Source organism: Hemicordylus capensis, chromosome 4 (assembly GCF_027244095.1).
Source record: "Hemicordylus capensis ecotype Gifberg chromosome 4, rHemCap1.1.pri, whole genome shotgun sequence".
Taxonomy (NCBI): Eukaryota; Metazoa; Chordata; class Lepidosauria; order Squamata; family Cordylidae; genus Hemicordylus; species Hemicordylus capensis.
In genome coordinates, this window is record NC_069660.1 from 207,233,577 (window position 1) to 207,246,579 (window position 13,003).

The following is a 13,003-nucleotide window of genomic DNA, read 5'->3' on the forward strand; positions in this document are numbered from 1 at the left end:
ATACAAGAGTAACCAGGGATAACAAACAGAAGAATGCACTAACTCTGCTGTATTCTCCCATGAAGAATATGAACCCTTAGACAACTCTGCAGATAGCGGAACAGGCTTTTCCGTTAGCAACAGTTATTCTTTCCTGCTGGAAGAACATACAAGACACACTTGCATCCACCTGCCACCAAGCTGACTGGTGTAGTGGTAAACTTCCTGCCCCTGGTTACATTTCTTGGCAGGTAGGTTTTTTCTTGCACCTTACGGTAGCTTGCATTATTCTGTTGATCTGTGTTACATTATTGTGCTAATCTGTTTCAGCTTTCTTTGGAAAACCTCTACCATTTTTGCGACCTCCTAGGACCCATTTCCCTCCTGTCTAGCATTCCTGATTCTCTCTGAGCTGTTGTCTCCTGGGACAGCTAAACTCCCCTCAGAATGCCCTTTGACTTGCCTCTTCCAAAGACACCACCACAATATGATCCTCTACCTCCTTACAACCCAACCTAGACTCCTACAACCTTCACCGCTTGTCTCTGGCTCCACCGTCTTCTTGTCAAGTACTCTGTGACATGCCACTGTAGTCCTCTGACAGGAATTGTGAAGGATAGGGACAACTGGTATTCAAATCTTCATGAGAACAAAAGGAGCCCGCTTCCACCAAACAGAAGTTTATGCAAATCTGCCTCATATAGGGCTGGTTCTCATGATCATTCTTGCCACTGAATGTCAGAAAGCTAAGGTGCTCTTAATTCCCAGTCATGTGCGTGGTAAAAATTACCAAGAAGCAATCAAGTGCAATGGTTCAATCATGGTTGCTCAGTGCAGGCATCCAGCATTGGCAATCTTAGATCTGAAGTAGGGTGGCCGATATCAGCTGCCACCCTGAGCAACCACAACCGAACCTTTGCACAAAAATCACTTCCTGGTCATTTTCACCATGCAGATGACCAGAAATTGGCAGCATGCACGCCTCCTCCTTGCTCTGCCACCTGGCCAGGACTGATGTCTTTTAATGGAGACAGTTCGCAGGTATCAGTTTGCATACAATAAAAGGGACACAGTTGGTTTAAACAAAGATTTTATGAAGCAGAATTCATAATACAAGCAATCAAGCAGGTAAAGAACAAGAGTTTGCTGTTACAAAAGAAAGCTAAAATACAATTCTAAACTAGAATGTTCCTCAACTGTATGTTTGTTAACAGAGACTTATCTTTGCTTGGTAACTCAATGAGTCAAGGGATCTCGTCTACCCAGTTGTCAAGCCCATAGGAGATGACACATTAACCCATTGCTGTCATTTTTGTCGGCCAAAACAATTTGCTTCTCATTAATCCATTGGTATGTCTCACCACAGCTGCTTGAATCCATTAATTATTCTGTTCTCCTTGATGGCTACTTATATCCCGTCTAGCTCTCTCAATCTGGCTGGAGCACAGGAACATAGGAAACTGCTGGATACAGAGTCAGACCATTGACCCATCTAGCAGTATTATCTACACCAGGGCTGCTCAACGTTGGCCCTCCAGCTGTTTTTGGACTACAACTCCCATAATCCCCAAACACAGTGGTCAATAGTTAGGGATAATGGGAGTTGTAGGCCAACATCTGCAGGAGGGCCGAAGTTGAGCAGCCCTGATCTACATTGATAGGCAGTGGCTCTCCAGGGTGTCAGACAAGTGTCTTTCCCACTCTACCTGGAGATACCAAGGATTGAGCATGGGACCTTCTGCACGCAAAGCACTTGAGTTACAGCCCTCCATATCACTCATCCAAGAAAAAGTGTTACACACATTCCTTCTAGGAAACTTTCTACTCTCAAGGAACATTTTCTAACTGGCTTGTCTGCCTGGTGAGGAACACCTAAGCATTTGCCAAGGATGGTGGGGCATGCTGAAGGGCTTGCACAATTCATGTTCCAGGGAACATCCGTGGTGGTGAGCAAGCTGTCTTTCAGGAAAGTCTGCCCAGCATGAAAGATCTCTTTAAGGGCTCCCTGGGACTCATTTGAAAAACCATTGCTCTTCCCCATTGTGGTTTGCATGTTCCAATTATAACATTTTGTAGCTGGAAAGAATGTCTCCTTAAAATCATTAGTTTGGGTTCCCATAAATTCTCTCAAAAAGTGACTTGAGAAAATACTTGCTTTTATTGTTCTTGTCACATCATCCCTCTTTAAAATGCACTACTTCTCAGGAGATCAATGTAAATTTTTAGCCTTTGTTTTTAATACTCTGCCTTTCCACGATGGTTATCCTCCCCTCTTTTTATTTATTTATTCATTCAATTTCTATACCACCTTTCCAAAATGGCTCATTTTATCCTCCATCCAATGGAAACTCATCTGAGATCTCCTTACGCTGTCTCTTTTGCCCGGTTCCCTTTCCAGATCTAATGCACACCTCTCCCTAGGCCTGGAACTGCCTAACTTCACTGATGAAGTCATTTCTCCTTCAGGCTTTTCACTATTTTATCTACCTGTGATTCCTGAAGTTTGTTATTAATCAGTGACTTCAGCATAACACTGATTCCTTCCTTCCCCACACCACAGATGGGGACAAGTAATGTACTAGAGAGGCCATACATTCAACATGACATAAGTCCCACTTTCAGCTGGAAAGGAAAACATACTTATGTTTATTTAACACAAAAGGTACATAAGGGGGATGAAACAGGCATTACTTCCTTCCACTTCCCATTAGTACAAAAGCACAGCAAGCTGAAAAGCCCCAAACCCTTGCAGTAGGAACTATGTCCTATGCTTCAGCTAACTTATTGTTAACACTATGTAAATGGTCTCTATTAGCTTATATTTTATAGTATTCACTCCCTACAAAAATATCATACAATTTCATGTATGTGTTTGGAATGGTGCTTGTAATCCTGTTTGCACAGAAGAAGAAAGCTGGCTTCCACCATGCAAAGATGAGAGATTTAAGTTGAAGAAGCAGACTGTGGAGCTTCAACTTGTTGCCATCACATCATCATATCTCCTTCAAAATCTTAATGGAACAGTTTTAATTAAACCATTAAAATTATATATATATATATGAAATATAAAGCAATTGGGGTAGTGGAGGAACTAAACCAGAACACTGGGAGCCAAACCGCTACAGAACAATTAAGGGCTGTATTTCTGAGGCCTCCTCCTGTGGTTCACCCTGGGCATCAGTGTCCGCCTTGGGACACCAGAGCGGGAGGGAGGAGAGATTGCAGAACGTGGACGAGCATGCCACGAGGGTGCTGGGGATACCGGAGTCTGTTCAACAGACTGCATCTGTACGAGTGATTCCAGCAGTTCTGTCTGGCGATGCATGATTGCAATAATTTGTGCAGTGTCTGCCCGATCTCTCTCGCGATCTTGCAGGTCTGCTGTGGCATACCTGTTGAGAGAGGACAGGATCCTGTCAGTTGCTGTCTGAACCCTCCTGTCTGCAATCCGTGATAATTCCATGACCAAGTCATTCCTGGTTTTCCTTTGCCGCTTTCGGACTCTCGTCAGGCGCTCTTCAGAAGGGAGACCTGCACAGCTGTGCAGCAGAGCTCGTGAAGGTGCTGTGGTTGCATCTGTAAATATATAATGCACAAATGCATACAAAAATCACTATTAAAAAGAGATTACATGCTGCAATATATTGCAAAGGACTCAGGAATGTCATATGCAAACAAAATGAATTCAGTGCTGTATTTACCCATTCTTGAGCCTTTGGTTGATGAGCTGCCTGGGTTACTGGCAAATATAGATGGCAAAGAGGAAGCTGGATAATCAATTTCTAGTAGGGAAAAAGAAGAAGCAAAAAAACAAAAACAAAAACACCAAGAGGCACAAGTCAGAAACACTATTAACTAATAAAATTGCCCCAATGAAGGACAACACAAGACACACAAAAAGCTTACTACGGATATGGCAAGGTGCAATTCTGTAGCAAATCCATTCAGAAACATAAAACAGAGTTCTTACTTGCTGCTGGCCAAGCCATGCTTGCAGGCTTTGCAGAGGCTGCCTTCGTCACATAGAACATGGGGCTGGGAGTGGCAGAATCAGAGATTTCAACAGATATCTGCGTGCATGGGGAAAGCTGATCCTGGCTCTCACTGTAGTCCTCAGTCACCACCGGCATGGCTCCCTCTGCTATGGGACATGGGGAACTGGTATCCCCGGAAGAGTCCTCTGGCAGAGTGACATTTTGTAGCCTCCTAGGGAGTCGGAAATTAGAATCACTGGCCAAGATTCTATCAAGTTGCTCATAAAAAGGGCAAGTAATACGGCCACCCCCAGAAAAAGAGTTGTCCTTGGCCTTTTTGTAATCCCTTCGCATTGTTTTAGTCTTAGTTCGGCACTCCTGAGCAGTACGCTCATGTCCCCGCTTTGCCATCTCACTTGCAATGACCTGAAATGTGTCCATATTTCTATAGCTGCTCTGAAGAAGCTTCTGGATCTTCTGTTCACCCCATATATCCAGGAGGTCAATGACCTCTGTGTAGGCCCAGTTGTTGCCTCGACGGCTCATCTTGTTGAAATGTACAACCTATTTAAAAGAGAGAGAGAGAGGAATTACAAATCATGTGAAAAAAGTCTGGGGGGGGAGGGAATTCTGGGGGCGGGGGAATGCTGGCCCTCACTTTTTCCCAGAACAAATGCCTTGGAACAAAGCAACATCTGGACCAAAATCCATTTTTTTTTAAAGGGTAGCCTCTGGGAGATAAGTCACTGAAATTATCTCCACTATCATTGATTGCAGGTAAGCCAGATAAAATTAGTAGTGCCAATAGATACAATTAATTAGAGGGCTATTAAGCTCATCCTCCCCTCCCACCCCCAATACATTTCAAAATGAATGCACACCCCTAGCACTGAGGAGATTCAAATGCTGAACTCTAGAGATTGCAAGGATGTACTGAGTTACTGGTACTTCCTGTCCTCCATGCATTGTGTAACCACATGAACACATTTCTTGAATATCTGAGACCAAGACAGCTGGAATCAGTTACATCCTCAGGAGGTATCCTATTCCCTAACCATAGTTATCCTTTTGTGTTTCACTATTTCTCAGCCCAGTTTACCATATGTCTGGATAGAACAGGCAGACAGCATGTATCATGCTCTGCCTCCATGAAGGAAGCACAGGATACAAACATAACAGAAATATTTCACACTGAGACTGTGTTGAACAAGTTTCATGAAGATACTTAATGTATACAGAGAGAGCCAGCATGGTGTAGTGGTTAGAGTGCTGGACTAGGACCGGGGAGACCTGAGTTCAAATCCCCATTCAGCCATGAAACTAGCTGGGTGACTCTGGGCCAGTCACTTCTCTCTCAGCCTAACCTACTTCACAAGGTTGTTGTGAAAGAGAAACTCAAGTATGTAGTATACCGCTCTGGGCTCCTTGGAGGAAGAGCAGGATATAAATGTAATAATAATAATAATAATATGCAGAAGGGTTCAAGGATCCCAAAAGCAGAAGAAAGTACATTCCTCCATCTCCAATCCTTAACAGATAAATCAATCAAGTACATTTTTACACTCTACATTGGACACACATTATCTTGCATTCTGATCAGCATTATTTTATGAATTAAAAGGTTCCTAAGGTTTTATTTAAATTGAAACAATATTTTAAATGCCTATGAAGTACTTGTGTAACTCAATAACATGGCAAGGAAACAAAATGAATGGGGAAGAAAGACTAACACACTACAGAATGAAAACACTACTTACCAACTATTTTTAGGGGTTTTTTTGGTGCAAGTATGGGTATTCTAATCATGGACAAACAAATATTTGATGAATTTGCTTCAAGCTCCTGCTAAATTTAAAAACAAACAAGATCATTAAATGAAATTGTGGTCAGTACAAACAAAAAATGTAGATGGAAAAAAAATCTATTTTCCTTTTATCCCTACCATTTGAGAGACAAACCTCAATTTTAAGACATTTACCTGGAAGTAAAAATTATTTCAGTAGTACTGTACTTACATTCCAGATAAGTATGCTTAGGATACACCTGTTTGTTCCTACAGTCAAACCTTAACCATGTTTACTCAGAAGTCCCATTGATTTTAATAGGATTGAATTATGTTTAAGCATGGTTAGAATTCTAACTTTAATATAAGAAAAGAAACACATTAAGGGTTCCAAGTGTATTGCTTAAGCTTATTTCAATCTGTAGGATATGGTTAGCTATCAGGCACCAAAGAACTGGAATCTTCATATGAAAAATTGGCCAAGCATTCATAAAACATCTCTTAACATTTATATTGCCCCTTACAATGTTCAAAATACCCCACTATCTTAGCAGTCCTTACAACCGTATAATATAGGCCAGTAATATTGTAGATTGTTGTGTGTGGCTCTGAAGGAATAATGGAATTCATGCCCAAGGGAATGTTTCAGCTGGGGCTCTTCCTACATCGTTCACACACACAGGGCTAAAGAATATGCTTAGTAAGACCCCAAACCCTAGTTTCCAATTCCACCAAACTAACAGTGGTAGGGAGAGGGCACAATCTGAAGCAGAAAAGGAGTAGTGGCTTCAACCTTCTCCACTCATTGCCACCCCACTGCAACTCCTTCTCCTAGTAGTTTTTCTTGCATGCAGGAAAAGCAGGCATGGGGGTGAGGGTAGGGAGAGGGAAAAGCTGTAGGGGAAAGCAGCAAGTGGAAAAGAGATACACATAAAGCTCTTATGTCCAGTACCCAGGGGACAAAATATCTATATTGGAAAAATACCTTGCTGAGGGTCTTTGACAATTTCAGCAACCAGGAATGTGAAACAGTCTTAAAATACACACTCACACTCAGGGGAAACATGCACTGCAGCAGCAAAGAGGAGAAGGGCACCCTTGAAAAATTAACAAGAAAAAAGTTTGATTTGTTTTTAAAGTGAAATAAATGGCCATTAGATAGTAGAGCCCTTGCTGCATGAAATGAGGTCGGGATAGCTTTGGTGGCATTCATGCAACAGCGCAGCAGTAGTCTGAAACTCACACTGCTGCATGTGTGCAATGCTAGTCTGGATGTCCAGCATTGTTTCATAAAACTCGTTAGTAACAATGAGTGGATGCCAATGCAATATTAGGCAAGCTCAGCAATTTCAAAGTTGTAATTATTTTTTTTAGATGATTATACCTAGGAAATGTATGAGAGGGTACATATGTTTTATTGATTTACTCAGTATTCCAATTAAAAAAATATTCTTTTCACATAAAGCTTTGAATTTGTTTCAGTATAACAATTGAGGTACGTGAAGTGTCTGCACTGATCCTTCAGTTCAACTACCCAGCTTCTTGAAAACCTTTAGAGATACACTATGGGAAATTAAAATGGTGGAGAGTTTGGTTTTAACTGTATTTGACTTATTTAGGTCAAATAAGATGTCCTCATTTGTTTGGGTCATCAGTAACATTTGTATAGTAATTCCTTTTGAGGGGGGGAAATAATAATGAAAACTTTATGCAAATTGAAGTGGAAATTTCAATTCCCAATTCTTTTTCCAGAAAACCCACATATTTGATGAAAATAAATTAAAATATATGAATACATCTTTTAAAAAGTGTAAGATGGTACAGCCATGAAAGGAGGTTCTGTTATCTGTTTGCCAAGGGCCATAACAAGGAGGGGGAGTTGTCCTGGCTGTGTTGTCAATCCCACTGAATTCAATGGGGCTTACTCCCAAGTAAATGGGCAAAGAATTGCAGCCCCCCCCCTCCTACCCCAACCTCACCACACTCCCTGAAAAAGTCCTGCAGATGCCCAGGTCCAAGGAAAACATGGGCCAGTTTCCACAACTTCAATAGAAGTGCCAGAAGGACGGAAAATGCATTCTCTCAACCACAAAATATTGCAGTCGACTGCTCAGAAAATGAGCCTTCACAAAAAACAGAAACACTACTTTCAGGAGCGTACTGGACTCTCTGTCACAACTGAATAGCAACTATGCACCATTTGGGTTAAACATTGGTTGGGAAAGAGCCCAACATTTGCAAACAGAGCTTTTACATCATAAGTGTGAAAGACAACAGCAGCTACTCGTAATCTCCACATCCACATAATATTCGTAGTACTTACCTCATGTAGCATCTGGTACAAAGATATCAATAGCACAATATTGTGTCCATTTCATAAATTGTTTTTTATAACATTCATCTCTTGTGATACATGGGCCATTTCATCTTGATCACTATTTGCATTCTGCATACTTTGACTGAGAATGTGTTCACCAGGCTGGCAAATTTCAAAAGTCCATCATTGCATAGGCAAACCTAAACAGGGTTTTCTGGGTTTATTAAGTCTTTTTAAAATGTAGGCTAAACACTGCATCTTAATTTGGCTCCATAATTTGAAAAGACAACTGGATATGTATCTGTGAATTACAGAGCCAAGCTACTATGCTTAACAGGCTGCTTTTAAACAAACCCAGAAAACAACAGCTAAGATTGCATTGCATCTGAACTCTGAATAGCTAGAAACAAAAACTTGTCCATAAATAGAAAGCACTCTCATATTCTTTAAGCCAGCAGTTTTGCAATGTTTCTTAAAAACAATTAACAAGGTGGAACCTATTAAAGATGCCAAAAATTAACAGACTGTTTCTAGCAAACGCTGAATAACTTCCTCTGCTACGTTCGATGCTTTGAATTCTCATAGGTTAAAAAAATGTATGGTCTTCTATATATTGCAGGCAGAATCAATGATTTAAAGAGTTTTTTAAAATCAAGAGGAAAAGGAGACAAAATAGAGGCTTATGCAACGCACGATGCAGGCCGTCTGTGCTTTTGTCTTTCAAAGTACAATCTGCAGAGAGGTTGAAAATTTCCTCCTTTCAGCTTTTCATGGCATAGGACCATGTACGATTAAAAACAAAAAAACAACCTTTGTTATCCATGGTAAAAGTTTCATGGAAATATATTAACAATCATAATCATTTCTGATCCTTTACGATTACCCCATGCGATAAAACGCAAGTAAAAGACGTTCGCAAACACTGTGCCGCAAGCTTAGCAAAGGAGAGAGAGAAGGAGGGATAGTCCACTTCGTTCAGTAGGGGAGGCAAATTAGGATGGCTTTTCCTGGCTTCCGCTGCTCCCCCAAACCCTTTCCTGCTTCTCCAACCAACTTTGAAATAAAATCCAAGGTAGCCTGTATATACAGACTCCGCCCACCAGCACTAAGGGAGTATGTACAAATTGTCTCCTTACAGGATCCCAAATAATTTTTATGCCGGTAGGACATATCAAGCAGCCCTTATTTGAGAGCATGGTTACTACATAAAGCTGCTGTAGTTGTAGTTGTCCTTCACTGATCTTTTATTTTTCAAGCTTTGGTCTGAAAACCATAGAACCCCTTTATAAGGAATTTATAGTGGTGGTGATTGGGTAAAACAGGCACTCTCCCTTCATCCCAGCCCTTGTGATTTTCTCTAGCTATACAAACAAAACAAAACAATGCCCACTTCACCTTTCTACCTTTCCAGTCTGTCTCGAATAAAAGCTTAAGATAAATAGACACAATTCGGTAAAGTTAAGCACTTTATAGTTTGATCATACACAAGTTTACTAGGGAGTAAGTCCTACTCATTCATAAATGGTATTTTCATGTTCAGGAGGTGTCCCTTTATTTTGTAATATATTTTATATTACAATCTCTGTTATGTCAATTTGGGTACCAATCATGTGAATTCGACTGCAGATTAAGCAGTGGAAGGACCCAAGTGATCTTCCTTTCCCATCATGGAGCATTCTGACATCAATTTATAGAACACCATTCCTCCAGGCAATTAAATAACTGACAAGGGAAAAGTTGGTGTGAGAGTTGGTGTGCAATAATCCAGGAAGTGTGGATGTGGAGGGAGGCCCGAAGGCTGAGACTATCTGAGAGGCAATCTAGCATATAAATCAGAAGTTGTTGCACTAGTAAATACCTTCTTTTGCCTGCCATTTTTTGACAATGGAATTCAAACTTGTACTTTTTTATTTAAAAAAAATATTTATACCCTGCCCCTTCAGTACACCAGTGCTTGGGGTGGCTCACAACATTTATAAAATAGATACAATGTAAAATAATACTAACTTAATTTGGTTAATTTTATTAAACAAGTTAAAAATCCAAGCTAAAACCAGTCTAAACAAGTTGCAGGTTGGTTACAGAATATCACATTTACACAATACTGTGCATATGGGAAAATGCAACACAAGCAAATTTTTAAGTGTGAAATTATTTTTACTAAGGGGTACCTTTGAAACAATAATCTTACAATCACACATTGACAAAGCATATGAATGTATTAGGTATGGAATGTGTTGCATTCTTCTTCTGAGTGTAGTTTATGCCACAGTTTCTAAGGGAGACTGATACAACTCCCCTCTATTCAACCACTTTTCATCAGTTACTTAAAGATGCTGCACTATTTTGTGAACATTTTATATAGATTTGACATTAATGTTTCTAAATGCATTCATGATGCATGCTCTTTATTTAGCAGGAGGAGAGCAACTGGTCCTTTCCATCCCCAGCACAGCATCCCTCCAGGGGCTGTTGCTGGTGTCTACCTTATGTTGCTTTTTTAGATTGTCAGCCCTTTGGGGACCAGGAGCCATTTTATTCATTCATTCATATCTATGCAAAACACTTTAGGGACTTTTGTTTTAAAAAGCAGTATATAAGCCGTTGTATTCGTATGCTCAGTGCTCCAGTGCTCAAGCACACAGGTAAATTGAAAATATTGGGCACGGAGCTGTCACGGCTAAGCAAGCACGAAGTCCCACTTTTTTGCAGGGAACTCTCACATATTGTGCTTATATTAAAACGGTGTTGGTAAGATACGGTATTATGGTTGCAGAAAGACCTTCAATGTTTACATTGGCTGCAAGAACTACCATTAACAGTGGTGCAGTACCTCAGCAGCAAAACCCAAAGTTGCAACAAATGCTACATTAAGAGATGGAACATGGGGTAGGAGTGCAGTTGACTCACTAAGGCTACAATCTTGTGCACATTTACCTAGAAGTAAGTCCAATTGCACCTAGCAGGGCTTATTCCAAATACTGATGCGGGCTGTTATGTGTTGTCCAAAATGCCCTTCACCGTTCTCAGAATTTTCCACATTAGCAACACTTTGAGCCCAAATAACATAACAGGGCACAGTCATATTTCATTCATAAATCATATTTTATTCGTATATGAATGTACACTTGAGTGGCTGTATTGGAATGTAAAGTGAAGGGCAGAAACTCCCTCACTGGGAAGAACGATCAATAAATGATCAAGCATGTTCATCTAAGCCGAAGTTTGGAGAGTGTCTTTTCACAGATGGTCCCTAAAACAGAACATTCCATTATACACTTTCCACCCACTCGTCCGTACAGATTTGAGACCAGAGAAGTAGCGCAAAAAAACCCCCACCAAGTCCCCGCAAAAAAATCCTGTTTCCCATTTCAGCATCACCATATGAGGGGCAAAAGCGTTGTGTGCAGAAAATAAGAAGGAGAGTCTCTATGCCTCCCTCCTCCTACGGTGTCCAGCGCTCATTGGCCACATTCAATTGGGAACCGGAAGTATCTCATTGCGGCGGCAAACCTTTGCGTTGAGTAGATTAACACACTACCCGGAAATTATCTTTCTACTCTCGTCTCCCCGGCGCGTGGGATTTCCCTCATTTCCGGCTCCCGAGGACACCAACGAGCTTTGCCAGCCAATTTCTGCTCTGCTCTCCCTTGCCTCGCTTTGTGTTTTCGGCGCGCATGCGCTAAAGCCCACTCTCCACACCAGCGCCCAGCGGTGGCGACGGCGAAGGAGTTCGGAAGTTCAAAATGGCCGCGGCGGCTGTGGTGGAGTCAGGGCTGCGGGGGCGCGGGTAAGAATAATAATAATGTTAACGCATAATCTTGAAACTGCTAGCGTCTTGGTGAGGAGGCGGTGGGGAAACCGTGGAGTGAATGTCGAGAGGGAGTAGGGGCGCCCTCGTGTCTGCCTTGGGGAGCGCGACCATTGAGGCCGTTATAACGGTCGCGAGGCGGCCCTTCTTGGGCCTAGCGTGTGAGGCTCGAGTAGACGACCGGCTTCGTGCCCCTCTTTTCCTCAAGCTATGAGGCGTGTGCACGACGCCTGCCCGTCGCTCATCGCCACGCGGCAACTAGTAGTCCCTCCCCGATCCCTGATTGGGCCGTTTTCTATTCTGCTCGGGGGGCGGCGGCCAAAGGCCTAACTTAGAAATCCCGCCGGCGTCCCCGCCCCCAGCCGGAGAGGGCCTCAGCCGTAGGCCCTCAGACTATGTCACCCGTACCCACATTTTGCGCCGCTTATCACCTTTTCTGTGGCCTGATTTACTACCATGGCTTCACGTCGCATGCAAGAGGAAAATCTGTAACAAGATTTAATCCGTGTACATCCTCACTTGAGATCAGGCTCCGTGAAATTTAAAAATACAAGAGCATAGGATTTAGGTTGTGAACTTTAGGCATGCCTAAACCAAGTTTCTAGGCCCAGAGGGCTGGAAGTCACTGGTCATAACCACATGTCCTGATTTTGCTTTGTATCTTTGCTGTTAAATGGTTCCAAAATGAATGTTGTATGCTTGTAGTTTTTAGTTTTCACCTTGTTATTTATCATGGTATACATAGTACTTTAACTCTGCTCTAGGCAAACAAAGCAGTACTGGTTTTTAATGTATAATCTGTACAATGTTTACAAGGTGGTGTGTAGTTGACTCTGTGTGTGCTGTTAAATGATCCTGCTCCCACAATGTTTCTGAAATATCCGCTGTATTGAAATGGTTGTAATCTAAGGCAAGCCTTGACATATGTTCTTGGGATCTAGGAGACAACCCCAGAATTTAGAAGCCAGACAATAGACACTTGACAAAATTGCCAGACATGGTGGAGGGGGAGAGTAAACGGGTTTCTCTTTATCCCCTTTACAAGTATCATACTTAGGACAGAAACAGGGCTGCCTGGGACAAATAAAATATTTTCTCAAATAATTCTACCTAGGCACTATGCCTGCCTGAGATTTGTC

General features: G+C 41.8%; 2 protein-coding genes across 8 annotated transcripts in view; one reads left to right on the forward strand and one right to left on the reverse strand.

Moving 5' to 3' along the window:
- Positions 1-1,052: 1,052 nt before the first annotated feature.
- Positions 1,053-9,115, reverse strand: LOC128325146 (uncharacterized). Of its 4 annotated transcripts, none has more exons than XM_053250639.1 (5): positions 8,060-9,113; positions 5,711-5,795; positions 3,950-4,517; positions 3,681-3,761; positions 1,053-3,555 (listed from the first exon to the last, which is right to left on the reverse strand). In XM_053250639.1, exons 3-5 carry the CDS (start codon positions 4,497-4,499, stop codon positions 3,110-3,112), a joined length of 1,077 nt encoding a protein of 358 aa, XP_053106614.1. In that variant the 5' UTR covers positions 4,500-4,517; positions 5,711-5,795; positions 8,060-9,113; the 3' UTR covers positions 1,053-3,109. The 4 variants fall into 4 exon arrangements, with proteins under 4 accessions (XP_053106614.1, XP_053106612.1, XP_053106611.1 ...); XM_053250637.1 differs by having other exon boundaries at positions 5,711-5,798; XM_053250636.1 differs by lacking the exon at positions 5,711-5,795.
- A 2,469-nt stretch (positions 9,116-11,584) lies between these two features.
- Positions 11,585-13,003, forward strand: part of PRPF4B (pre-mRNA processing factor 4B) — a 42,284-nt gene continuing 40,865 nt past the window's right edge. For 3 of the 4 annotated variants that reach the window (XR_008306138.1, XR_008306139.1, XM_053245453.1), the window contains exon 1: positions 11,586-11,843. Coding sequence is in view for 2 of the 4 variants with exons in the window: in XM_053245453.1 (XP_053101428.1) it covers positions 11,800-11,843 (44 nt within the window). In the remaining 2 variants the exon portion in view is untranslated. Of the gene's footprint in view, positions 11,844-13,003 lie in introns of all 4 variants that reach the window. The other variant, XM_053245454.1, reaches the window with a different exon arrangement.

Excerpts from the sequence above, each read along its gene's own strand:
- LOC128325146 (XM_053250636.1), bottom strand. Across the intron at positions 3,762-3,949 it reads CATGGCTTGGCCAGCAGCAA|AAATTGATTATCCAGCTTCC; the intron begins GTAAGAACTCTG and ends TTTCCCTACTAG. Across the intron at positions 3,556-3,680 it reads AACCAAAGGCTCAAGAATGG|ATGCAACCACAGCACCTTCA; the intron begins GTAAATACAGCA and ends ATATATTTACAG.